Source organism: Euleptes europaea, chromosome 3, assembly GCF_029931775.1.
Source record: "Euleptes europaea isolate rEulEur1 chromosome 3, rEulEur1.hap1, whole genome shotgun sequence".
NCBI lineage: Eukaryota > Metazoa > Chordata > Lepidosauria > Squamata > Sphaerodactylidae > Euleptes > Euleptes europaea.
In genome coordinates this window covers 68,500,737-68,525,594 of record NC_079314.1, presented here as the reverse complement: position 1 = coordinate 68,525,594, position 24,858 = coordinate 68,500,737, and the positions used below count along the sequence as shown (strand labels likewise).

The 24,858-nt window shown below is 41.0% G+C and overlaps 1 protein-coding gene across 1 annotated transcript in view; it reads right to left on the bottom strand.

Annotated features, from left to right (window-relative positions):
- The window catches only part of SLC16A7 (solute carrier family 16 member 7), a 47,998-nt gene extending 28,090 nt beyond the window's left edge, over positions 1 to 19,908 (bottom strand). Inside the window, exon 1 of the mRNA XM_056846717.1 lies at positions 19,695 to 19,908. Within this exon, the coding sequence (XP_056702695.1) occupies positions 19,695 to 19,908 (214 nt within the window). The remainder of the gene's footprint in view (positions 1 to 19,694) is intronic.
- Positions 19,909 to 24,858: the final 4,950 nt, after the last annotated feature.

The window sequence follows — 24,858 nt, the reverse complement described above, 5'->3', positions numbered from 1 at the left end:
GTTGGCCACAAAAGATGAATATAGAACTCAGATTATACTATTTGTGAACCATATTTCTGTGCAGTTGTGAAGGTTTTTCAAAAAAACCATTAGTCATATACTACAATCATGGTAGCAACTCCCATGGTCGGCACCCCCTCTCCCTTCTGGTTCTATCTCCTCTAAGTCCTGCAAGATGCGTAGGGTGGGAAAGTGCGGGATCAGGGCATTACTGGACCGGGCTCCTTCACCTACAAGCCCCAAGTGGCTTGACGCTCACTCCGTCTTGTGTTTGCTGCCCTGCCTGAATCTCTCAGGCCCAGCTGGGGACGGCTGAGCTCAAAAGTGAGTTGCTCTACGTGGCAGACACTCGGAACCATCTCCGGTCATGCCTCTTGGCTAAATGTTTGACCAAATATAGCAGGCTAATTTTCAAGTTTTTGTATGGCCCGCAAATGATGTTATAAATATCCAAATGGCCCTTGGCAGAAAAAAGGGTCCCCACCCCTGCTATATATGCATAGGACCACTCATGTACAGAATAGTCCAGTAGGCCATAAGACAACAAGCATAGCTTGCTGATTCATTTAGGCTGTGGACACTTGAATGTGCACACAATCCGTGGTAAAGCTGCTATGCTCTAAGTCTAATTCATATGAGAACGTTTCCCCTGATGGTTGTGTTCAGGATCACACTTGTAACACTATGATTATTTTTCAAGGATTTTAATTAGAGGACAAGCCATCTTAATGTGTTTTAAATTGATCCCTTGTCTACAATTTCTAATCCAGATAATATGTTATGTATAATAGATAGTAGAAGAACCTTCCTCCAAGCATCGAGCCTACATTTAGCCAACATGGCTAACTGCTGTTGATAGAGCATGAATTTATCATCTACTTTTATGACCAACTAGGCTGTGGTATTTCTGCTCCAGGTGAATAGTTTATAAAAGAACAAACATTACATAGTGAGTACAGGGTATCTAAGGAAGAGAACACATGGAGATAATGTTTGTACTCAAGCTATTCTGAGGAGATTTGTTTGTTTTCAGATAGAGAAAATTAGACTATGTTCAGTTCATAGCTTCATGACATCTAAAGGTTACCCTGTGTGTCAAAAAGACTTCAGGCAAAGCATGCTTAAGAATAAATCAGAGCTAAAATGGAAGAGAGTTCCCCCTCCAAGTCCAAATCAGTATAACCTCTAGAATTGGCAAGTGGCAGCAACAATATAGCAACTTCAATTTTCTAACAACTCACCTAGACTTCAGTTACAATATGCTAGCATAAATGATTTGAGGGTTAGAAAACGGCTTTCCATTATGGAAGCTACAGCTAAGTTTGAGAGTGCAAAGTACCCAGTTTCCCAGAAGCCTCTTTGACTTACTGATTCAATGCCATGTTTACCCAAAAGGGAGATGACCCTGATGTAAAATGACATCCCCCCCAAAAAAAAGTTATATACATTTTTTTTATAACTGTGTGTATGTGTAACTTGTAGGTGAATGTAAGATGACCCCCTGTTTTTCTTGAAGGTACACTTGAGGGGGGGACCCTAGTCTTCCTCTTGGGTAAATAGTGGAACAATGCAAGACGTGTAGGACACACAAAACCCTCAGAAAAGTTTCAAATCAGCCATGATTCTGTGTTGGCATATCATTTTACTATTGCTTTCAGTTAAAATTCTAGCTACAGACAAGAATCCACTTCCCTAAACTACTGCCTTTGTATTTTTCATTTTAAAGGTTATTGGCTACTTTTTAGAAATTGAACTAAATATGCTTAATTTTTCCAATTCCACATAATTATGGAAAGACATGAGCTCCTTCTGATAGTACCTCTTTTTCTGCTGTGTAATTCACTCAACTGCAAGGAATTACTTCCTTATGAAAGCTGAAAAAAAGGAGAAGAAAGCAGTCTCACTTTTTTTAGTTGTGACCTGCTCAGGCTGGTTTAAATTTCCAGGGCGTTTTATTATAGGACCCCTGACTCCAAGGTTAGGAATAAAATGAATTCCCTGCAATAGTTAATCAGGTGAGTATTTCATTATTTAACTATCACAGTAAGAAAGGAGCTTGCACTACATCTTGTCAATATAAAGGCGGTCACTGTTTAATAAAAGCTTCTTAAAAGCTGCACTCTTTTTACCAGCCATCCCAGATTTTATTAGGAGGTGATAATATTCTGTCTATTTTTCTTTCAAGGGGATAATCTATATTGCTATATAATCACACAAAGGTGAAAGGAAACACAATGTGGAGTGCTTGCAGAAGATAATTTGAAGCCTTTAGTTTTCCAAAATCACATTTTACATGCAAAAGATAACTTTCAGGCCCAGCTAAAGACCCTCATAAGTGAGAACAAACTAAGAAGCAGAGATAAGTTTAGCCGCAAATAAGTATTAAACTGAAGAGCTTAAGAAAGTGGTTATCTAAATAAAGAGTTTGCCTCCATCTCTGTTCCTTTCTTTCTGCCTTCTCATCCTTTATATTTGATTTATTTATATTTTGCTGGGAAGGCAAAGATAAACAATTCAATGTTGCTGCATTTAAAAACCAGGAATAAATAAGGATTGAGGAAGGGGAGTGTCAAAATGGCTGAGGGCGATTCTGAATGCAGTCATGACTGAAAGCAACAGCAGCACTTCATGGTATTATCAATTGATCAAAGCCTGAGGAGCTCTCTGGTGCAATCTCTGATAATAGCAGTGGACCCAGGAACCCTAACACAGTGTTGTCCAAACTCATGATCACTGACCTCCTAATTGGTCAAAGTCACGAAAAGTGAAAGCAGGATACTCAAAGGTTGCCATTATGGGCAGGCTTTTGGGGCGGAGCCTGAGGAGGGTGGGGTTTGAGGGAGGGGAAGGACTTCAATGCCAATTATTTTTATTCAGCAACCAATCTTTTCTTTTACAGGACTGCCAGAAGCCAGTCCAAGATTCCCTCTGGTTACCACTCACACCACCAAGACCCAATTCAACCATCATGTGACAAGTAATCATATGACTTGTTCAGCCTCATGGGCCTCCAAGGTCACCAGGGCGCTTGCAATATTCTCTGCAGTTCTAGCTTAGGTCAGTTTTGTAATGTATTGAAGATGCAAACATGCCAGATTCCAGAATAAATATCCCCAACATACTATCTGAATTTACACACACACACACACACACACACTGGTAATTTAACTAACCAACACACTGCTTGAAAACAGGCAATTAGTTAATACAGCAAGGCAAGAAATTGGACTTTAGTAATAGTTGTAGTATCGTTGAGTGATGGTTAAAGTCAGACAAGGATCTGGGAGCTCCAGTGATTAATCCGAACTCTAACATTTAAGCTTTCTGGGTGAACTTGGGCCTGGGAAACACACTCACAGCCTGACCTACCTTTACAAGGTTGTTGTGTGAACAAAATGGAGAAGAGAAGAATGTTGTAATCAGCTTGGGATCCCCACTGGGGAGAAAGGTGGGGTGCAAGGAAGTAAATAAATCAATACTTTATAGAAGTAATGTAAAAAAAGGGATTTTTTTCTATAAGGTTTTTCTGAAGTGGCATCCTTGCTACTAATTTGGAAATCCAGTTCCTCAACCAGTTTTACTACCAACCCAGTAATTTCTGTCCAATCTGTACATCAAAAGTTCAACTACCTTCTTCTACCCTTGACATGTAATTCTGGCAATCTCCTCCTGAACAATTATCTAGGTTGAGGCTCAATGTTAGGATAGTATGGAAGGCTCTAAGAATTAATTTTGGTTGCTAATTATGGCACAAGCTTTACCTGCCTGGTGACTTTATTAGATATTCTTGGCAGGGATGCATCAACAGGAAATGTAAGTACCTAATTCTTCTTCCTTGTCCAAACTGAAACCTCCACCCAGATTGCAGAGTAAACATTTTTTTTAATGACTTTCATGGCAGGAAGCACTTTTGTTTGCATAGGGAACAAATGGATCTGTTCCTGACATTGATCTGAATGAGGAAGCCAGGCACAGATAGGAACTGTGAGAATCCTTCAGAACTTCCAAATGCAAAGGAAGCCTGAAAAGCATGGTTACAAATTATACTATATAGAAAAATGGGATCAGAGCTATTAACGCATGAAGGATTTTTTATGCTTAAAGCTAATTGTGGCAAGGACTGCTTAAATTAGTTGTTTAAATTAGGTGCTTTCTCACCATAAAAAAATTCCAAGCTAATTACGTCTTATAAATGCAAGCTATGGTTGTCAAAGGTAGCTGCTATCTGAATTAGCAATGCACATATTTTGGCAAATGCTTCATCAATTTGGACCTATGCACAAAAACAAAACAAGAGGGGGGAAAAGATACTAACAAAAAACAACAGGCTGCCATCTTGTGCTGAAATATTGACACAAAAAAACAAAGGTGAGGATTTTCTGCTAAAATATATATATGAAACTGAACATTGGCCAAATAACTGCAGAATTAGAAAATGACTGAAAATGCTGTTTCTTGGTTGAGTCATAGGGTTGCCAGGTCCCTGTTCGCCACCAGTGGGAGGTTTTTCGGGCGGAGTCTGAGGAGGGTGGGGTTTGGGAGAGGGGAAGGACTTCAGTGCCATAGGTTCAAATGGCCAAAGTGGCCATTTTCTTCAGGTGCACTGATCTCTATCGGCTGGAGATCAGTTGTAATAGTGGGAAATCTCCAGCTAGTTCCTAGAGGTTGGCAACCCTATTGAGTCATCTTGTATTAAGTTAATATATGTGGATCTCCTAAGGCAGCTTCAATGGATGAGGTCTGATCTTACAAAAATTCTTTTCAAGAAGTTTAGGATCAGGTATGTGCCTGATCTCATCAGATCTCAGAAGCTAAGCAGGGTCAGCCCTGGTTAGTATTTGGATGGGAGACCACCAAGGAATTCCAGGGCTGCTATACAGAGGAAGGCAAACCACCTCTGTTAGTCTCTTGCCTTGAAAACCCCATAAAGGGGTCGCCATAAGTTGGCTGCGACTTGACGGCACTTTACACACACACACACACATGTGCCTTGTACCCCACCCATAAGTCCTCAGAATGGGTCCAAAGCTCCTGGTCCTACCTGTGATTACTGAGGATTATACCAAGGTACGGTTTCCAGGTCCCTCTTCGCCACCAGTGGGAGGTTTTTGGGGTGGAGCCTGAGGAAGGCGGAGTTTGGGGAGGGGAGGGACTTCAATGCCATAGAGTACAATTGCCAAAGCGGCCATTTTCTCTAGGTGAACTGATCTCTATCGGCTGGAGATCAGTTGTAATAGCAGGAGATCTCCAGCTACTACCTGGAGGTTGGCAACCCTATACCAAGGGGATTTGGGGGGCACATGGGAGACACCAATTCTATACCATGCACAGAATGCTGCAGTAGGTGTTGCCAAAGAGGCTTCTCTTTCCATCACAAAGCTCCAAGGAGGACCAGTATGTATGTTGTTGTTACAGCGTTTGACCAACTGGGCTGTAGTTCCTACTTAGCCATGAAGCTCACTGAATGGCCTTGGGTTTGTCACCTTCTTTCAGCATAACCTATTTCACAAGGTTGTCATGAGGATACAATGACAAAGAAGATTCTTCCCTAAGCTCCTTGGAGGAAGGGTGTGATAAAAAGTGTGATAGATATAGCCCAAGATAGAGCCAGCCAGCATAGTGTAGTGGTTCAGGTTTTGGACTAGGACATGGGAAACCCAAGTTCAAATCCCACTCACACTATGGAAGCTTGCTGGGTGATCTTGGGCCGGTCACACACTCTGAGCCCTGGCCCTGCCTAGTATTTGGATGGGAGGCCTCCAAGAAATACCAGAGTAATGATGTGGAGGCAGGCAATGGCAAACCACTTCCAAACATCTCTTGCCATGAAAACCTATGGGGTCACCATAAGACAGCTCTGACCTGACAGCAAAAAAAAGAGAGAGAGAGAGAGAGAGAGAGAGAGAGAGAGAGAGAGAGAGAGAGAGAGAGAGAGAGAGAGAGAGAGAGAGAGAGAGAGAGAGAGAGAGAGAGAAGTTGTGAAAAACGTCTGTACTACATCTGCCAATCTCACTGGGAATGGCTTACAGCTATAAACTTTACAATAATTTTACTTCTAATCATCTTTGCATTGGGTGTCTATTTTAAATGCTGGTGAGCAAATATCTCCTGTGCTACTGTAGCTGCCAATGTACCATGTCATAAGCCCTTACGATCGAATGCATCAGATTTTGGTGTGTAAGCATCTGATTTTCCCAATACTGGTCACTCAACTTTGAGCTGGAATCAACTGGCATATTATTATTTCACAACCTCTTAAAATCAACAGCCAAATATTCCATAACTGGAAAAAAACAGGCAGACATTATTGCAAAGGATTTTGGCACACATTGAACAGATTATTTGGTTTATGGAAATAATCTATAACAAAATATTTTGGGCAATTGGCTATGTTCCTAAATAATGATTTTTTTCACAAGTAGCAACACAAGAGTCCCATAGTCAATGTATGTTCCATTTATATTATAGAAACTGACCCAGTTTACTCAAACTTACTCTCACGAAGCAACCTTAAAATGCATATGTACACCAGAGAACAGGGATTGCCCATTAATATTTAGTTTAAACAAACGGAACATGTTAACACTTTCTATGGTGTTTCAGAGTCCTGTATTTATTTATTTATTGCTGTCTTTCATAAACTTGTTATTCAGGAGAAGGAACACAGAAGTGCCACTACTTTTAGTAGCCATTAATTCCCAATATATGTGCTTAGACTTGCAGTCTAGCAGTCTGATTCTTGGAGTGCATCTATATTGTATTGCACACACAGTCTGGTATCAACATTTTGCAACAGAATGACATCTTTCTTTTTCTATATACATCCTATTTATAAATTGTAAAAGTTGAATGCTTTCATATACAGTTATTGATACCCTGATCCTAAACATTTACACTACGTACAGAGCCATCCTAAGCAGAGCCACACCCTTCTAAGCCCATTAATGGACTTAGAAGGGTGTAACTCTACTTAGGATGGCACAGATAATCACCTAACCATGGCAGAATTACAGTATGATTTGTGATACTCCTGGGTGGGTATACACAGCACATGTCAGTCTGTGAGGGCTCCCTGCTTTACCTATACTGGAGGTTGGGAACCATGGACCATACAATTCACAGGGAGAATCCATAAATTTGGCATGCAAAAACTTGCACCAACATCATACTTCTATACTCTGTTGTATAATTTGCTACTTTCAAATGTACGCTGTCAAGAGTGTATGACATTTTCACTACCCTCCCAGACATTGGTGGGGATGATAATTACAGGTAATCAAAAGAGGCACTGTCACGGTCTCTGACATATTTATGGTATTTTGTGTACATGTGCAGAATTAATTCCATATAAGTTCCATATGTAAAAGTTTGCAAACTGAACTATAAAGCTGCAGAGGTTTGTGAAATGAAAACCCTGTGTAATGTGAATGTTCTTAGAACAGGCAGACAGAATTCCCTATCTGCTAAAAAATGTTAAATGTAAGCTGTCAGCTGAAATCTCCAAGGCAGAACAATTTTCCCCTTCTCAGTGCAGTAATAGCTGAAATATTCCTGCAGTCCTATCTAGGGCTGTCGATTTGGTTCGTCCCGAATCGAAAAACAGCCAAATTTCCCCTGATTCGGCGGTTTTTAGTTCGGATGGAACCGAACTCAAAAAAGGCAGGAAAACGGGGAGCCGAATTCAGTGAGTTCGGGGTGTCCGGTGAATAAATTCAGCAAATTCAGGGTTCGGCGCAGTAGCATAACCATAAGTTAGTAAGCAGCATTCTCCCCAGGCCAATTGGTGGCCAAGACGGGTCTTCTTCTGGCCAATCAGTTGCAATTGGGTGCATGAGCCCAGCTGCTGCGTGGCCCGGCCGGTGAGAGAAAGAGTGTTTGTGTGAGAGAGAAATCCCCGTTGGGGGGGGGGGTGCTTGTGCACATTAGCTCCTTTCCGTGGCTCCGGGGGGGCATTTTTGGGGGTAGAGGTCCCAAACTTTCAGCGTAGCTTCAGAGGAGCCTCCTTGCAAGAATCCCCAAGTTTTGTAAAGATTGGATCAGGGGGGGGCATATCTCAGCCCTATTGGGATGAATGGGATCAGCCAATCCTATGTGCATCTCGACAGCGGCAAATCCAAGGCAAAACCTCCCGTGCTTAAATGGAACTGTATTGGATTACCCAGTCCTCCAAGTCCCTCAAGATGGAACAGAAGACATCCACAGTAAGACCCCTTTTGGGGCTTTAATCTATAATTTTTCTTCTGTGTGTGTGTGGGGGGGGAAGCAGAGTCTGTGTGTGTGTGGGGAGGGAGCAGTTTCTGTGGTGGGGGGGAAGCCAAAGGGGGCTTCAGCCCGTTCTGTCTGGGGGGATGTGCCCCCTCAAGTCTCTCTCTCCCTGGTTTGAGGGGGGGCTTCAGTTGTGTGTCCTCAGGTTTTCCCTCATTCACAAGATCGGTTAGGTCTATTTTGATGCTTGCTCAAAAATTGTGACTTAAAGAATGCATTTGCTTGGTCCTGAGTCCGATGCAAAAGGGGAAATTCCACCCCCTCCTGCTCCTGATGCTTAGCTAGCATGCCTCTGTCCCTTTCCATGGTTTGCAAACTTCCAGGCGTCAGGTGTTGCTTTGCATGGTTGCAAACGTGTTGCTTTGCATGGTTGTGTTACTTTGCATGGTTTGCAAACTTCTTCTGTCCCTTTCCATGGTTTGCAAACTCCCAGGCATCAGGTGTTGCTTTGCATGGTTGCAAACATGATGGTTTGCATGGTTGTGTTGCTTTACATGGTTTGCAAACTTCTTCGCACCTGCCCCGCCCTTGCTCCCCGCAGCTCAGCTGTTTTTCGGGGCTGGGAGCTTTGAGTGGGCAGCAAGCTCTGCTAATTGCAAATGCACATTAAGGAGGGGGGACCCCTTTTGGGGCCCATATCTCAGCCCCCGCTGATCCAATCTTTACAAAACTTGGGGGTTATTGCAAGAAGGGTCCTTTGAAACTAAGCTGAAAGTTTGGGACCTCTACCCCCCAAAAATGCCCCCCCGGAGCCACGGAAAGGTGCAGTTGTGATTTTAATGGCTTTATTCAGCTGAATTTTTCCCCGAACTCTGGACCTCATGCCGAATTGCACGGACCCGAAGCGGGGGAGTTCGGATTTTGGCATTTCCCGAATAAAAATGGGCCGAATTTTGCCGAATCCGAATTTTACTGAATTTTTTCCCAACAGCCCTAGTCCTATAAAAGATAATAATATGCTTCCTTGCTTTCTGTAATCTTGTTCATGCTACTGGCAAATAGTCACAAAGTGACAATGTAAACAATAATTGTGTTTTATGAGTTATACAGTTAAATATTGTGCTACAGATTTATAAGTAGTCTCCTTTGATGTGTATTGTGCTACCAATAAAGATGGTATAAAATTAAGTATATAATGTGATCCTGAACCTCAGAAATGATTGTTTATACTTTAAACAAACTAGACTGAAAGGAAAGGAAGTCCATATATGGACATAGGGAGCTGAGCAGCTGCTACTAAAACATTACTGACTGCTCATGATATCTGACAGAGGGAATGTAAAGTGTAAAAAGTATTCCTCCTGTGGGATGAAAAAGTTGTCTAACAGTGGGGAAAAAAGAATCTCTCTTTACTCTCAATGAGTCTAGAAACAGTATAAATACAGCTACAGTACAGCCAGTACTTCAGAGTGTTATTGCTGGCAGACTGCAGCTGTCTGATGTAACATTTCTCCATCTCAGGGACCTAAGATGTAAAACATTGAGACTCTGATCCTTGCGTGGACAGCAGTTCTTTGAGGTATGTTGAAGTATCAAGATCTGGATATTTCAACATATCTTACTTACAGTCTTCTTGTGAGACTGCTCTATTCCTAGAAGAGGATAGAGACCCTTAGAATTCCTATCCTTTGAATGGGAATCTAAGTGCAGTGATCTTTCCATATATTGGAACAGTGAGAGTCCATTGGATTTATGGATTCTTACAAACTAAACTTATTTGGGTTATCAATGCTAAAGAGCATCCTGAACACAGGGCTAATAGCTAGACCTCTGAGAGAGTGTCAGAAAGTCCTCTACTTAACAGAGGGACTTCTGAACCTCCTCAGAACAAGAGACCAGAGATGTTCCTGAAGAGAAAGGAGACTCTCTGTACTCTGTGAGACATGCACAATGCTGATACATTGTACAGCACATACACAGATTTGAACCATAGGTTCACATACAAAACTCTCTACAATTAGGCACAGCCAGAGAGACTTTAAACAGCTTTAAGCTAACACATAGTATTTATATATTCAGCATTGCTGTCTAAAACTAAAAAGAATATGCATTGCATGTATATAGACAATGCCTGATCTTAACGATGATCAGAGGTCTTCTTCATAAGTTAAGAATATTAATAGAAGTCTTTAAAGGATTCAAGACTTAGAAAATACAGATACTCTGGGACAACTTCATATGTTCTCATAGAGCTTAGAAGACTACAGATGACACAGCAAGGTATAGTGTGTCTTCTGTACTGAAATATTATGATGTTTTGAATGATTTAAGTTAGGATTCTTCTAACCAAATCTTCTTCCAAAGAATTAACCATATTTTGACAGGATTTCTGTAATTTTATATTTTGAATGAAAGTGCATTTCACTAAGAATACTTTATGAGTATATTCTGACCAAGATACTCCTTTATGGAGGCATAGAGATTGTGAATGATTACTTGCTACATTTTGTTACATAAACATGTTTAAGACTAATGATGTCTAGCCTCGTATGATATTTTAAGGCTTTGTAAACCAAAAGCATATATTATATAATGTAAATAAATGTGTTTTTATTATACTTTTACTCTTGTCCAGTATTATAAATTTATTGGTGTGTTCAAGAGATGTTCTAGGAACCATAACAAGTTTCTAGGAACCGTTGATTCCGGTCTAGTGGTGTCTCACTGAATAAGATAACATATTCCTTCTTAGGAAGGGGTCCTTTCTAAGAGTGTAGGAACTTAACGGCCCGAACCGCAACAGCACTAACAAAGTATTTCCCCCCAAAGAAGAACATTGATTTTGAGGTGCCAGGCCAATTTTGCCAGGCCAAGCAGAAGAAGTGAGAATGCATGTTTGAGACACCTAGCTGAATCCTGTGAATTCATCAACATAGGGAGTCTGCCCCTCTCTAAGATTGTAGAAGGAGCTCGTGCATGATCCTAAATATTTACAATACATACCTATGAGATAGCAGAGACACAAAACCAAACAATGGAAGCTTCCACTGCTTTTAGAAGGAGCAGCAATAGCTGTTAAGCCCGTGATGGAAAGAGCCAAACTGAGGCTAGGCACCCCATGCTATTATTAGGGTTGCCCGGTCCCCCCAGCCAGTGGCAGGGGACAGGAGGGGTGAGGTTCCCAGGCTGGGAAACTCCTTGAGATGTGGGGATGGACCCTAGGGAGGACAGGGACCTCAGTGGGATTCAATGCCATAGAGACCATCCTCCAAAGCATCTATTTTCTCCAGAGGAACTGACCTCTGGAGATGAGCAGTAATTTCAGGGGATCCTCACGTCTCACCTGGAGGCTGGCATCCCTAGCTATTATTATGGAGGACGTAACTCCCTGGAACATACCTGTCCAGCCAAAGGAAATGTTTGTCACAAACAAGGCAAGTTGAACCATTTTGCAGCAGTCTGTAGGTCAAAACACCAATTGCTTAGAAAAAGTACTATACCACCCCAACACAGAAATCCAAAAGCACAAAAGCCAATTAAGGCAGCTGTTTCTGACCCAACAGATGAATCTGGAGCACATATACTTCTGTGTGATCAACACCATAGCACTGAAAAACAAGATGACATCTATACTTTCACCATCTCCTCCGTGCACAAGGCATGAAATAAAGCTAGTGTTCAACTACAATGCAAAATATTCCTGCATGGGCAAGAAACAGAGATCCTCATAGATACCAATGCCTCAGTTAATGTTATGCTAAACAAACACATGACGTGCTGATTAACAAACCCACTTTAGAACAGACATATATGAAGATTCATGCATATGGGTCATGTCAACCATTACCAATCTGTGTACAATTCCAAAAACAGCTACAATGTCAGCACTGCCAGACCACAGCTACTTTCTGTGCTGCAGCAGATGGCAGTGATAACCTGCTCAGCTATGGAACAGTAATTGCAATGAAACATATTCATATGGTTTGCAACACTTATCCAACCCATTTGGATCTGATTCTTCAAGCTCACACAAATATTTTTGTGGCATAGGTAAGCATAGCAGGTTAAATTATGTAGATACCACTGTGAAGCCTTTGGTTTTGCTACCAGACGTGAAAACGAGTAGAAGAAAAACTACAATATTTAGAAAAGCATGACATAATTGAGAAGGTAGAAGGCCCTGCCCCATGGGTCTCATCAATTGTGATTGCTCCCGAATCCAAACAACCAGGAAAAATCAGTCTCAATGCAGATATATGCCTGCCCAACCAAGTCATAAAGTGAGAACATCACATCACACCTACGGCGGAAGATATCATAGCAGATCTGAATGAAGAAAAGATATTCTCCAAACTTGATCTTAATTCTGGATATAACCAACTGGAACTTCACCCAGTATCCAGATACATCACCACTCATGTTGGTGGCAGCCATACACAAAGCTGTAGACCCAAATACTTCATCTGGACTTAGAAGTTTACTTGGCCTTTGTACATACTGTGGACATTTCTTTTTCAACCTTGCAACCATTACTCATTTGTTACGAGAACTCAGTAGCAAGAATAAAGAATGGGAGTGGATGGTTGAACATCAAGCTGCAAGAGAGACATCTCTCTCTAGCGGTACAATAATGGCTTATTTTGATCCACAGAAAAACACTGAACTGGATGTCAGCGGAATGGGGCTTGGAGCTGCTGACTCAATCAGACTCGAATGGCCATGTATTCACCATAGCATATGCCAGTAAAGCTCTCTTCACAGTTGAGTGTCACTATTAATAGACAAAGAAGCTTTGGCTGTTGTGTGCAGTTGCTTACATTTCCCCTTGTACCTACTATATGGACATCACTTCACAATCTTTATGGATCACAAGCCACTGCAACCTATGTTCACCAGCATTTCGTTCCAACCACTAGCTCGTATTGAATGCTGGATGCTGCTCCAAGGTTATGATTACACACTGATATATTGTTCTGGCAAGGGCAACTCTGCAGATTATTTTTCAAGACATCCTTGTACTGAGATGATTTCAACCATTCACACTATCACAGAACTGGCTGAAGCACATGTGCTTTTTTCTTGCATCTCATGGCATTCCCAAGGCCATGACACTACAGATAGTGCAAGAAACTACAGATGCAGATCCCTTTCTGAAGCTTGCAATTACCATAATCCAGAATGGACAATGGAATGCTTTTATTCAAATGCCTGACAATCCCACAACTGATACCCAAGCCATCTAAAAGTCCTTTTTTTTTGCCACCCGAAAGGAACGGACAGACACCAACATGAATCTGCTGCTACAAGAAACTAGGATTGTTATGCCCCATAGTCTATGGGCTCAGACCGTATCTTTAGCTCATGAAGGACAGTAACAGGTGATGAAGACTAAGCTGCATCTGTATGGGAATGTCTGGTTCCCAACAATGGACAAGTCGAATGTTGTGTCCAGTCTTGTCTTCTTTGTCAGGCAGCAGCACAGGACCATGCAATTCCACCCATACAAATGATCACTCTGCCTTCTTGGTTTGGGTAGAAAGTGTAAACATTTGCGACCTCCCCTCTGGCTCACACTTACTTGTTGTCGTGGATTACTATTCCAGATTTCTGACTTGTTGAACTGATCACTACTAGCACTGGGTGCCATACCACAATTGGACAAGATATTTTCCACTTTTGGAATACAGGTTAGGGTTCCCAACTGCCTGGTTGTGGTGGGCAACTGCCTGCCAATCAACTGGGCTGCCCACTGACCACTGATGGTCAGCAGGTGGAAGAAGGAAGGGGAGAGCGATTCTCTGCATGCTCCAGGCATGATACTGTTACTTCCAGGTTCCTAGCCCCCCGTCTGCATGCTCCATGGAGTCAGAGTGTGCACACAGTGGGGCTAGGAAGAACGCTCCTGCCTCCCTCTCCAAGCTGCAAGCCAGATCAGTTCTGATATTATACACCCCCCTTTTTTACTGGATGTAAATATAACTTGTATGCAAATATAAGACGATCCCCTTTTTTATTACATGTCTGGGAAAAAACCTAGTGTTGCATTGGTGTAATTACTGTATCTATAATAAACACTCCCTCCCTCATACATTTTTTACATTTTGTAGGAAAACGTGTATTACAACATTCACTATTCAATGTGTCAGCATTTGTCTTGCCAACTCAATTTGTTTTGGGGTGGGTGGAGTCTGGTATCATTTTACTTACCTTGGAAGTCTGTTTTGGAATGGAATTTCAAGATTTTTATTCTCTCTTGTGCTTTTTTAGTGATAATCTTTTTGTTACAAATATTTTTTTATTCCTGAAATGCTATTAAACTGCTTGTGTCGTTCTTGTCAATACTTATTAGCAGAAGTCACAATTTTTGCTCTTGTCATCTCATTACGTCCCCCTTTACCCTGCCTGAAAATCTTAAATTAGTTCAGCACAGTTTAAAATACATGTAAAAAAAATCTGAATGTGAAGTATTCCCTCATGCCCAGGAGGCATTTGGAAATTGGTAAGTTGTGTTTTCAAGGACGCATTAAATGAGGTTCTTAAAATTCAGTGCTCTGCATATTCTGAAAGGGAACAAAGGGTTTTGTCCCTCACAGCAAAGACACAAAGGTCAATGCTGAGCAATTTCCTAGTTGTTGTCCATTTCATTTTCTCAGAACCAGTGTCTGAAAAACTAGGAGTGACTACTGATGTCTGAACAAACTAATTGCTAGAGTCTACTTAATCTTGCACAAAAGTTAAAAACTCTGCCATCTGTTGTTTGTGTTATATGAATTTTGCAACTGTCCTTTATTTTTGCAGAATGTGCCATTTCATTTTCACAGTAATATCACCAAGGCAGCCATCCTATGACAGTTTCTTGGGAGTAAGCCCTACTGAGGAATGCAGTACTTGCATCAGAATATAACATGCAAAGTTCTGGAAAAGATCACTGTTGCTTTGTAGGACAAGACCAATGAGTTTCCCTCCGACATCAGTCATGTGCTTCTGGAAGCTTATAAGTCAAGCATCAGAGGAATAGTTTTCCTCAGTGGTTTATTATAAATAAAGTGGCCTCTGAATATGAAGCATCTGTTCTTAGCAGTCTGGACTGGTAGCCTGGTATAAATTTATTTAATCAATTTTTAAAGTCACCTATGCTGTTGGTCATCACAGCACTCTGCCAATTAATTCCATCAGTCACTAAAGTGTTGTTTCTTTGGCAGCCCTTTCCTGGGGGTGGGGGGTAGGCAGCAGTTGGAGTCGGCACAGCTCTGCCATCTCTATAGCAGGTTCCAGCCCCCTCCCCCCCGCCAAAGCCAGAATGCTGCCCTTACTTGTGATCCCCGTGGAATCGCTCTATAGCATTTTATAGAGCTATGCCACCTAAAAAAACAACATAACTCACAGTAAGTTCCCAGCCTGAAAGGGGTTAGGAAGCTGCCGAAAGGCAAGTCTTCCCCCGGAACCACCCCGGGAATGCCTCCCAGGATGCCGGTGCAGAGAAATATGCTAGGAGAACAATGGTGGGAGGCTGCGCTGATGCCTGAGCCCTGTACAGTGGCATGGTGTCCCAGGGCCAGTGAGTGTGCCACCCAGGATGGCATAAGTGCCCGTTAAAGGGCACTTATGCCAGTGTGGGGTCACACCAGCTCCTATGGAGCTTTTCCCACCTCAGGAATGTGCTCTAAATCTTAGAATCTGTAATTTAATTGGGCGAACCTAAAATCTGTTTTTGAAAAGTATGCAATAATTTTGTTTGCTCACTTTCTCTGCGCCATTCATATTTTGAGAAACCTGTATCATTTTAGCTTTTCGTCTTCCTTTTGTTAACTAAACTTCTACATTTTTTCCATCAGTACTGAGAGCCTAAGTTAAAAGCACAAAAACTTTGAACTCACCATATACACTACTTTTTTCAATTAGTCTCAGAACATAAATTGCAAGGACTTATTTATGAGCTTCTTTTGAATTATTATGTAAACAAACCTTCAGGAGTCTGTTCCAGTTTATTGTTTGTGTGTGTAAACTGCTATCAAGTCATAGCTGACTTATGGCCATCCCATAGGGGTTTCAAGGCAAGAGACTTACAGAAGTGGTTTGCCATTGCCTTCCTCTGCATAGTGACCCTAGAATTGCTTGGTGGTCTCCCACCAAATACTTACCAGGTCAACCCTGCTTAGCTCCCAAGATCTGATGAGATTAGGAAAGCCTGGGCCATACAGGTCAGGTTTTTTTTTAAATTATTAGCCTAAAAACAGGCTTGTTTGTGACCTAGCAGAGACTGCTGTTACTCTTCCCACTGTAAATTACCATACAGTATCACAAAGTATATCATAATATTGGCTGAGTAAAGTCTCACACCATCAGTACATGAAAGACATCAACTAAACATCCTTCCAACAACCAGACACTGGAATTTGTGGCAATAGCTGAGAACAAAAATGTAAGCAGCAACAGAAGCACATGAACTTCCAGTTCAATCGTAAGCAGAGTTACACCCTTCTAAGACCACTGACTACAACTGACTTAGAAAGGTATACTTTGGGCTGAACATATATGTTTCATGGAAGGGATAGAATCAAGTGCTTTCCTCTTGCCATTTAAAACCCTGATCCAATCTTTCTGCAGTTCCTGAGCTGTCATATTATCTCAATGGTTCAAGGCTTGTTTCACCATCATCAGTCTAATACAGAAATCAGGTATGTTTGAAATTGAAATATACTAAGCTGTCCTTCCCATTCTGTTCCTTTCATTAAGGGCAATATCCATCTATGTTAATCACTGGAAAACTTTGTATTGGCTTGCACCAGGGCATGCTAAGAAGTGTTACATAATTCTAAGTTCATTTTAGTTGAAGGGCTTACAAGGGTGTAACTCTTCGGATTGTAGTGTAAAGGACCTACTTAAGTCAGCCATGTTGGAAGCTGACGCCATGGAGGTTTCTAAGCAAGATAAGGAAATAGTGGGGCAATAATAATATGATAAATGTTGAAACATTGTGTTGCGTTGTATTGTGTTGTATGTTGTGACAACTAAGTTCCTCGGTTTCTGGAACAGCCTTTGGTAAACTAGGTTTAGTGTTATCTATCTCTATCCTCAGTAAAAAGGAGCTCATTCACAAGGCCACTTCCCTTAATTTAACATAGTGGGCAGCCTCTGCTCAACAGAGGTTTCAGATGAGTTGCCATGGAGACTTAACAGGTATTGCTAGCTAGAGTGGAGGGTTCTTCAAGACCAAACAATATGGTGAATGTTCAGCCCTGAGTATTCTGAATCCATAAGCTTTGACTCAACTGTGATGCCGGTTCAACAAACTTCAAAACCAAGATATGTGAACTGCTCAAATTGTGAATTGTTTAAACATGTATAAAATTTGCAGCCAACATCTGTCAAAATGCTCCACTCGCTAAAAGGAAGGAAAGTTTAATACCAGATTTGATTTATGTAATTTAGAGTGTCGTGTCTATGCTTTCTGGAAGGGCTGAACACCATGCTTGACCTATTTGCTGAATTAACCACAGATTCAGGAGAGCATATGGATGGCCAGATGGCCTGCTATAATTTAATGGCATTTATTCTAAGTATGAAGTAAGTGATAAACATAATTAACATTCCTTTTAGCTTCTTACTGGATGTCTTTTATTAGTTTCATTTTTTTCCAAGACACTGAAAGGTAAGTTAATACCTTGTTACGGAAACACAGATGCCTGCTAATTACCTCAGGAGGCTGAAAGCCTATGTTGCAGAGAGCCTTGCCTAGACTCTCACTTACCCAGTGACCCTGCTGTGAAGATTAATAGGCAGAGCACTAAATCATAATGAGTGTGTCAGATCTCAAATGTTTTTCAGATCCCCTAATTAGCATTAAGAGATACGCAGTGTGCCTGCAACATTTTCAATATATCTGTTAAGCTTTTGCTGTAAACAAGTTTCTTTGCACACCACATTCTTACTGATTTATTTCAAGGTACAGAACATCAAATGCTAAAAATCAAACAATCACTCTCAGATCGAAGAGAAAAAAACATTACAAAGAAATAACTCCTTCCCAAATATTATTTTAATTGTTTGCCTATTTAATCCTCTGCCAGTGATTGTTTAACTGGTGTATATCATGGGAAGCAATTTTGCAGTAAGTGTTCTTCAAAGAATGTTTACCTTGGGCAAGGCTACCCGCTGCTACCATGTTAAAGCTGTGTGAATATAGCAAGGCATCAAAATAACTTTGCATAGTTGACCTGCACTGCAACTGTTACTTTGACAATAGACTAAAAATCATTTGAAATCACTTTGTGATACTTGGTACCTATTTCAGGCAGATACATTTGCAGAGTTGCAGTGAAGGGCTATAAATGAAGAATTTTCTGAATAATTTGATATTTATATATCCTAAGAGAAGCGCAGGTGGTAATTGTCAGTGATAGTAAGGCTGAGGGGCACTTAACTTTCCCAAGAAAGTCCCAGCATCAGTATATGGTATGGGAAAAGATGAACTGGAAACCAACAAGGTGATTCATTGGGATTCTAACATCCTAAGCCACTCAGAAATAGCTGGATGTTGGGGGGAAATACTGTCATATTTGAAAAATTCCATAGAGGTAGCCATATTGATCTACTGCAGCCAAACCAACAAAGAGTCTTATGGCATTGCAAAGACTAACACATCTATTGCTGGCATAAGCTTTCATGAGCTGGAGCTCATACTGCCAACTAACCAGAGAACAAATGTCCTGCTCCTTTAACAGGGTACACAAGTGGGCAGTTGGCACTCTTTATGGCATGGCCCTAAGTAAAACATCTCCTGACAGTTACTGCAGATCAACCTGATATCAAAAGGACAGCTAGAAGGACCCATTTAAAAGACGGTAACCATGTCTGGAGCCCACTTTGACAAATACATATTATATTACTTGAGTGGTTTGATAGGCTGAATAGTACTTCTTTCATTTTATTAATATTCTCTCTTGAATTAAGCATGAAATAAACTTGTATATTATAAATGATAACCACTTTGCACAATTTTACAATTAAATAAATAAAATAAGTAGGATTTTATAATACTCTGTACTATACTAACACTACTGTTTCTGAAAGTTAAGGTCAATTGAAGCACCATTTACCCCTCAGTATCTTTTGAAGTGAGTGGGACCCGACAGAATCAATACACCTTTCAGTAGCACCACTTGACTATGTTAATTAATCCATAAGACTTGATATCCAGTTACATCTTCATTTGTTCTCTACTAGGCTTGGCTAGTTTCTTTTACCTCAGTACCTGATTTTAGAAGATTTTTTGACTCTTACTTAACCCAGTAATGTTTTACAATTCATGAATTCTTCATCTAATGTGCTGTGGGGAGAAACACATTGTACAGTTGTTCTAAAAGCAGAAATTGGATATTGAGGAGTGGGATGGGGTTCAGAAGGAGAGGGAGTAGAGAGGGAACAATATGGGCTTTGCAAGAGAAGCTCCTCTTATTACAGGGGGAAAGGGATATTTCCTCAGGTACCTCCTGCATACATGACAGCCAACATGATTGATGATATCCAAGCTATCTCGCTATATGATGTGTGGAAGATATCCTGTATTTCCTTGAAGAACACTGTGATGGCTTTAGGGAATGCATAGGAAAATCCAATGGAGATGAAAGCCCCGAAGACCACGACCCAGCCCCATCCTCCATCAGGGGGAGCGTACTGCGGAGCTGTTGCTGCAGGGGACATTTTTTCTCTTTGTAATTAAGCTGTAGGGGGAAATAAGAAAGTTAAAATGATGTTTTCAATAGAACATATTGCCCATATATTAGCCATTTCAATATAAGATCTAAAAAGCTGTTACAAAACAAACAGTTTGGTAGGGAGCAGAATTTTCACAATATGCTGTTGCACTGAGTATGATGTAGTACAATTACTCATCCATAAAAGCCAAGGCAGCGTTGAGGAGGAGGGAAAGTCTTGGCAATAGTTACTAAAAGAACATCATTAGGTATACAACAGCTTTTGCAGGTCACTGATCCAAGTCACTGAAGTTGTATTTAGCAATTAATCACAGATGGTAAAGTGACATTTGGGGTCTGCTGGTATCAATCTACCCAGCTCCACCAGCTCCAGTGATATGTTTGAAATGCACCATATGAGGTTCTTGCTTCTATCAAGTATGACTGTTAAATTTTAGGAGTGCTTGTCACATTTTTTACTAGTGGTATGAAAGTTATTTTTAATGGAAAACATTATCCATTTTCAGAAGTCATGAACCCCAATGAACAGAAATATTTAAACCATACATACAATACACTAATGAAAACAAAGCACCAATAATTCAAGAGTCCAAAGGCTTACCATGCATTCCTGAAAGGGGGGAGGATGTTCAATAGGAGTTGGTGTGTCCCTGTACCAGTGCCATTGCCACTTTACCATGGTGCAAAGTGGCATGGATGCCAGCGCGGGGGCAAACACGCTGGCACTAGGGAGCCACAGAGCTGCGCAGGCCTCTGCCGCTGCTACACAAGCAAGGAAATCCCGGAAGGGAAAGCCCACACCCTGCATGGGGGGCATTCCCAGGGTGCACACAGGGGCGGAGCTGACATTAGTCAGCTTCCAGACCCCTTTCATCCCGGGAACGCCCCTTCTTGCTGTGGCATTGCTATGCCAGCTATTTTGCTGATGTAGCCCTGTGTAACTCCATGGAATTATACAGGTTTTTTATTTTCTCCTTTTTAATACTGTTATTTTTCAGCTAGGAAGCCTCTGAGGGAGTAACGTGGCTACACCACCCCTGGCTGCTGCCTAGCTGCCCCCCCCTTCAGGAATGGGCTGCCTGTTATCTATAACCAAGTAAAGGTGTTGAAATAAAACTGTTTTCACCTGCCAGCAGAAGCATTGAGTACTAATGACACAAAAATATCCCCACAAATCACTTGTATAGCTCATGCTCTTAAGGGAAGAATTAATGTACATGCATTTGCTATGCATGAAAAAGAAATGAGAAATGTTCCTAGATCTGTAAAGTGTGCATGGTTTTACCTACATTTACATACTATACTCTGCATGACATATTTGGAAATCCATGTAACTTGTGAGGCATTCTTGTGTCATGATGAATTAATGTGGTGGATGTAACTCTTAGAATAAGCTCTGGGAGGAAGTGGCATCCACTACTCTGAAATGCTTTTCTTAGCGATCTCCTTATAAACAAGGTACTGAGCAGAATGATTAATTGTGTAATAAGAGGAAACAAAAATATGATTTTAAAAGTAAGTTGTGGTACAAGCTGCCATCTACAAACCAGTGGAAGATTAGCCTACCTGCAGGAAACTCTACTACATTTTTTTCATTCTTTCCCAGTTATTTGTAATTATGTCATTTGTATTCAAATACCCACTTTCTTCACTGTTTTACATATGGGAAACCGAGGCATTTAATGGTTATCTACAGTCATACAGTGGGGACATTTCACCAGAGTTAAGGTTTTGTCTGCACATTTATTTAGGTTTTGCAGAATTCTGGGCTGCATGTCTCATTGAAATCAATAGGATTTAACTTAGAATTTTCATACCTTTTCTTATGGTATATCATGCAATCCTATAGTGAGTTATTCTAGTAGAATCCCATAGATTTAGGCTGTAATCACTCTTCATAGGATTGAAGTGTTACAGTCCATTGATTTCACTGGATTTAAAGGGGTGCAGGATTGCAAGTTAGTCACCATTAAATATTGATGTGTTATGCCCAATGAGTTCACAGCATATACAAGTCCCACTCTCGGACCACCAGCTAGGATCCATAATGAATTCAGTTTTTTTAAAATGTAGAGAATATAAATACTCTTTTTTACAAGAAACTAGTTCAAGATTTCAAGCGTTTTATATTCTCCACAAAATCATCTCGAGTTAAATGTGAGTAAGAAGATTTGTTTTAACATCTGTCTAATTGCAAGCAGGTCTGCAGCCCCAAAATCATAAGTTTCCTGATCCATTTTTTGTTTTGTTTAAAACAGTTATATCCCACTAACCAACCCATTGGGTTTTCAAGGTGTAAGGCAAGTTTTGACTTTGGACGCCTGGGTTACGGCTTTCTCTGTGGCAGTGTGGGACTTAATGGAAATGTGAGGAACCCCCCTACTTTGCTATTTTTCCAGCACTGATACAATGCAGAATTATTTAAATGAGCCTTTTTAATTTAGTTAGGAGGACCAGTTTGGTCTATGGAATATTTTTCTTCCATCCATTGTTTTCAAAATTGGATGGCTTGCAATTTTAAATAAATGAATATGAGGGAGAACTATGTATACTGGTCTGAGCTCCTTGGAAAAAGGCCGGGATAAAAATGTACTAGTCAGACAGACACAAAGAATACAAAAACAGATCAAGTGCAAACAGTAGCCTTTGTATATCCACTAAACAAACTGCATCTTTTCCTGATTGCCTGAATAGAATTAGTAACAACTGCTCAGATATCATTTACCAAATGTTATACAAAGCCTTTCCAAGTCAAGCACCTTTCAATAATGAGGGTAAAGGAGAAAAATCCAGGGGAAATCAATCCAATAAATGCATTTACATTGCAATTGTGACAAGCCTCATCGGAACCTCACAGGACTACAGAGCGGTTTCTCTTCATTTCAGGATTTAATCCACATTTTGTAAAATAGATATCCCTTGGGCTAAAACAGCAGTGTTGACAACAAATGGTGGGGGCCAAATAAGTGAAGCTAATATACAGAGGGTGGAGTAAAGTACTCAAGCATGCTTACATGGAACCAATTTCCATTAGGCCTCATTGGAGCAGTAAATCTGTGTCAACGCCAAAGCACTTCAGATAGCAGATGAGAGTTTACATGAATGAATGTTTCTTTATGCACGCACGCACGAGCGCGCGCGCACACACACACACACACACACAAATCCCTGCACATACAAAACTTGATATCATAAAGAAGATTTGTAGCCTAGATTTCGGCTTGACATGTTTATTCACTAGGTGTAGGTATGTTTTTTGTTTTGTTTTGTTTTTCTTGAGAGCATATTCCATGATGTGAGTCCCTACATACAGTCTGGAGAGATACAATCAAGAAAGAATTCAACCCTTCTGTGAGAACTAGGTCTTGTGCACAGAATATCCATGGCTTGCTATGGAAGTGAGAGATTCTCAAAAGCTCAGGGCTACTTCTTCATCCATAAAATCTAAGTCAACTCGCACCTTAATAGAGCAACAAAATTTTCCAGGTATAAGCTTTTTATGCTTTTTGCAAGTCAAAGCTCACTTCAGCAGAATGATGAAGTAAGCTTTAATTAATGAAAACGTAAACCCTGTACAATATTTTTGGTTTCTCACATGCTACTGGTCTAAAAGAGAAAAAAAATCTGCTACTACAAACACAGCTACACACCTGAAATGTCTCAATCAATAGTTTATATACTTATTTGAAATATTTCTATGTAGTTTTTCCACTTATAGTCCCTAAGGTGGTGAACTTCAAACATTAAAATATTTCAACATTAAAACAGCATTTAAAATAAAGTATATAAAAAATTCTATAAAAACATATTAACAGACATAACAAGAAGAAGAAGAAGAAGAAGAGGAGTTGGTTTTTATATGCCGACTTTCTCTACCACTTAAGGCAGAATCAAACCGGCTTACAATCGCCTTCCCTTCCCCTCCCCACAACAGAGACCCTGTGAGGTGGGTGAGGCTGAGAGAGAATGACTTGCCCAAGGTCACCCAGCTGGCTTCGTGTGTAGGAGTGGGGAAACAAATCTAGTTCACCAGATTAGCCTCCTCCACTCATGTGGAGGAGTGGGGAATCAAACCCGGTTCTCCAGATCAGACTCCACCGCTCCAATCCACCCCTCTTAACCACTACACCACGCTGGCTCTCTTTCTACTTCTGTGATCTAATGTAGATTTTACCAGGCCATTCACCACAGTGGCAAGATCTGCCCCCCCCCCGCAGGAAACACGGCAACTGGATCACAAGCCAAATCTGGTGACAGGCATTACAGAATTCCCAAAGCGGAAATATAGAAGAAAATCGCTGTTTGGTGTCATTACCATGATTTTCCAGAATGGTTACACATATCTTAGGCATTACAAAAAACACCCCTCCCCCCCCCAAAAAAAAAAAAAAACTTGGGCTGTTTTTCATGTTTGGGTGCTCATCACCAGCAACAGGTTGTTTTTCTTTGATTTTCTTTGAATTCCCCCTTTTAAAAAAAATAATGATCCCACATGCTTGGTCCCACTTGCTTGATGAGGAGAAGGAAGTGATAATAAAGCAACAGTTTGCACGTGAAAAGAGGATATGTGGGTGAAAGCTGGTTTCTGGGATTGTAGAGCCCCTAGCTGAATGAATACATAAACACATGAAGCTGCCTTATACTGAATCAGACCCTTGGTCCATCAAAGTCAGTACTGTCTACTCAGACCGGCAGCGGCTCTCCGGGGACCCAGGCAGGGATCTTTCACATCACCTACCTGCCTAGTCCCTTGAACTGGAGATGCCGGGGATTGAACCTGGGACCTTCTGTGTGCCAACCAGATGCTCTACCACTGAGCCACAGCCCCTCCCCAAAGCCTTGTACTTGTGTCTAGCTGGAACAGGGCTATGTAATGAACACAATTTATAGCTGGGTTGAAGAAGAGCAAATATGTACTAACTATAACAATAGGATT